Raw genomic sequence first — 3,592 nt, 5'->3', positions numbered from 1 at the left:
AAAGAAGGCGCTGCCCAGGTCCCAGGCTGAGCTGCTGCGGTTACTGGTCGAGTTGCTTTCTGGGTCTGCACCCCCTCCCAGAGCATCAGCTACCTCCTGCAGGACAAGGTGCAGAAGGAGGGATCTCAGTCCTTCCCTCCTGTCCAGGCCAACTCCCTGCCCCTGCAGTCTCTGGGATGGCTCCCTTCCCACCCCTCCCAGCTTTCCTCTACCAACTGGCCTCCCTGAAGACAGTCCCTTAGAGAAGACAACTCAAGTTGGGTAGCCCAACCCACCTGCATGCAAGTTTGTTTGACCTCCATAATATCTGTGTTATGTACTCCCTAATTTCACAACATATTCCCAACTTCCAGTGGTAGGAGCACAGACTCTGGGACTAGATGGTCTGAGTTCTCCTCTTGGGGCTTTATGGCCTTGGATAAGTTAGCTCCCTGTGCCTCAGTCTGCCTCTAGCAAGTGGGGGTGATGATAACAGCACCTACCTCATATTGTAGATTTGTTGCCAGGAGTTAAAGCGCTTACAACAAAGTGAGCGCTATGTGTTTGTTAAAAAAAATTCTCACGTGGTGAACACGCATTGTGATTTTCAAATTTTCACAGACACTTGCCTTAGAAAATCTAATGACAACTTCCAGGAAGGTCCATCAACGTTTGTGTCCCATTTTAGGAAGTTCATGCACATGCACATTCATATACACACTACCCGGCTGAATCCAAACTCCCATAGCTGCTTAATAATTATGAAATACCCCTGTGCCTGCCCCTCTGTCCACCCTGAAGGTGGTGTTTTGTGGTGTTTGCCCTAAGTGCTAGCAGGTCAGAGCATAACAAAGAAGAGGATGAGAAAGTGTAGTGGAGCCCTTTCCCAAGGAGCACACAGCCAAGGCACCACAGCAGTGTCTATGGGGAAGGTCATAAGCCACGTCTTTCTCCCTAACTACAGTTGTCACTTGCAAGATCCATTCCAAATGAATTCCCCAAAGCCAGTGCTTGAACACATCTATGGCTCCCTGCAGTCTGCAGGATAGTATGTAAACTTCTCAGCCCAGCATTCAAGCCTTTTTCCAAACTGGCTCCAACCTCCTTTTCCCCAGTCTTCTCTCCTGGAATTCCAGTTTGGCAACTCAAATTACAGCAACCTTCCCTCCAGATCATCTAAGATGACTCCATTTCCCATAATAATCATTTTTAAAAATAAAGGCAAGAAGTGAAATATCTGGTTAAAAGTAATTTAATTTTTATTTTGCAACACTTTTCCAATAAATTCACAGGGAAAAAAGTCCTTCGTCATCCTGTGTGTTCTAATTTTTGCTTCAAATGACTAGGCATCTGCTAACTCCAGGTTGTGCAAAAACACTTCAGAGCTTTCCAGCTTCCACGCCTTTGCCCATGCTGTTCCTCTGCCTGGGAGTCTCTAGCCCCCAAACTCTAAGCTCTAGCCCTCTCTCCTGGCTCATTTCAATCACCAACTCTTCCCAAAGGCATCTGTCTGTACCTATCTTCTTGCCCCCAGTACCATGTAAGATCCAACACACACTAGTTGCTTAACAAAAAAGAAAGTAGCTCCCTTTCCACTGTACCCTACAGTGATCTGACTGTCCATGGATCTGTCCCCTTGCCTAGGTGTGACATATTCCAGGGTATAGGCTGTAGCAGTTTCACCCCAATATCCTTTTCCTTATTCACCTCCTACTGTATGTGGTGGGGACTTTTAAAAAGTTCATGAAATTAACAAGCTTATTTTGGTGGAAAAAATTGAAATTCAAAGCACAATTTTTTTCATAATATGCATTTCCATGAACTTTTTGAATCCCCCCCATATAGCATTACAGCATTTAGCACACAGTAGGTGCACCATGAATGCAAGCCAGTCTAATTCAGAGAGTGAATCTGACTGTGAAAGAGAAATAAAGCAGCTGTCACCCACCCTTTTAGGTCCTGCCCCTCCTTTTCTTCTTTCTTACCCAGGAAAAAAGCAATTCCATTGTGAAGATAAAATAGGTCAGATTCCCTCCCTCCCTCCCTCTGCCCTGTGGTCTGGCCAGACACTCTCCACCCAGGCCTCTTGGAGTCTTATCCAGCATTCTGAAAGTGTCAGGGACAGTGTCAGGTCGCCGTGTCCCAGCCCTGCCCCACTCTCATCTCAGCCCTGGGTCCTGTCAGCTGAGATGCTGAGACCTCCATGCCAAATGATCCATGGCCCCTCTTTCCACAAAGAACAGGCAGGAAACAAGATACTCTTCAGTAAAGCAATAAACATTAATTTATTAAAGTTAAATTTTAGTTTTCAATAGGACAATGGCTCAGAAATCAGAACAAGCAATAGAGGTGCTTGTCTCACTGTACCCCAGAAGGCTGTCATTCAGCACTTTCTCTAGTTAAAGTGCCGCAGGGAAGCCTGATCTGCCTGCCTTACCTCCCTGTGTGGTAGGTGTGTTCTGGGGGCGGGGGGGGGGCTCATCCAGCTTTAGGGTATCCTGGAACCCTCCAAAACCACTGGTACATGTTTATAGGTACACTTTGGGGGAAAGACATGTTTACAGTGTTCTTGGGTATCTGTGACCCCCCCAAAAAAAGTATAGAAACCAGTGTAGGTTGGGTTGCCAGCCTATTAAATTAAAACTTAGCAAATTAAAAGATTAAGGCGCTCGTTGTTTAAATGAAATTCCATTTAACTAGGCATCCTGGATTTTATCTGGCAAACTGAAGCAGTGAATTAGATCTATGCAAATGTAACATGTGCCATAGCCATTCATTCATTCATTTTTCCTCCACTCAACCCCCATCACATACTGTAGGAGACATTCTAGGAGCACCGTCCTATGCCAAGCACAGCAACAGAAAGGGATGACCCCCTCCCTCTGTGGGCTGCCATATTGAAAACACACGGACCTGGAGCCTAGCCTCTGTCCAGCACCCAGCAGCTGCACCCTGTCCTCAGGGTACCAGTCTGGAGGTCTAGAATTAGCACCCAGTACAGAGCCCCACTTGCATGCAGCTCATGCCAGGGGGTCACGGGTGACTGCTGAAGAGCCCTTGTCCCACCCACGCACCTTGATGAAGAGCCCCAGCTCCTGGTCGCTCACACAGGGATGGGCCTTCAGGAACTTCTCTCGGACCTCCCCCAGCTCCTTCTGGGCCTCCAGTTCATGAGGCTGTTCCAGGGCCTGGAACACCAGGGCCCCAGACACCAAGTAGAGCAGAACCAGCGCTAGCAGGGCCAGGAGCGTGGTACCCCGCATGGCGCTCCTGGAGGCGGGGCCAGCGCCGCTGCCTGCCTGTGGAGGCGGGGCTGGGGGCTCCTGGGGAGCTGTGGTCACTGCAGGCGAACCAGGGACGCTGGGATCAGTCAGCCGGCCTGACACCCCGCACCCTCCTTCTCCACCCCTACACACCCTTGCAGCCCCCAGCCCTGCTGACATGGATGTCACCCCTCCAACTTCTCTCTGGCTGGACACGAGGTATCAGGGCACACCCATTCCCCACCCACCTCCAGCCCCCCATTACCTCCATTGATTGGCCATCAGCCCTATGGGGGGGAGGGGCTCCAAGGAAGGAGAAGAGAAGAGGGCACAGTGAAGGGAAAGGAAGG

General features: G+C 49.4%; 1 protein-coding gene across 1 annotated transcript in view; it reads right to left on the bottom strand.

Annotated features, from left to right (window-relative positions):
• Positions 1–3,375, bottom strand: part of KCNK4 (potassium two pore domain channel subfamily K member 4) — a 5,925-nt gene extending 2,550 nt beyond the window's left edge. Inside the window, exons 1-2 of the mRNA XM_006149842.3 lie at positions 3,054–3,375; positions 1–96 (exon numbers count right to left, since the gene is read on the bottom strand). The exon at positions 1–96 is cut by the window's left edge and continues 7 nt beyond it. Of these exons, the coding sequence (XP_006149904.1) occupies positions 1–96; positions 3,054–3,242 (285 nt within the window). The 5' untranslated portion in view covers positions 3,243–3,375. The remainder of the gene's footprint in view (positions 97–3,053) is intronic.
• Positions 3,376–3,592: the final 217 nt, after the last annotated feature.

This window comes from Tupaia chinensis, unplaced genomic scaffold (genome assembly GCF_000334495.1).
Source record: "Tupaia chinensis unplaced genomic scaffold, TupChi_1.0 Scaffold000273_1, whole genome shotgun sequence".
In the NCBI taxonomy this organism is placed as follows: domain Eukaryota; kingdom Metazoa; phylum Chordata; class Mammalia; order Scandentia; family Tupaiidae; genus Tupaia; species Tupaia belangeri.
Note: the sequence above shows the minus strand (reverse complement) of the source record. Positions and strands in the feature narration are given on the sequence as shown.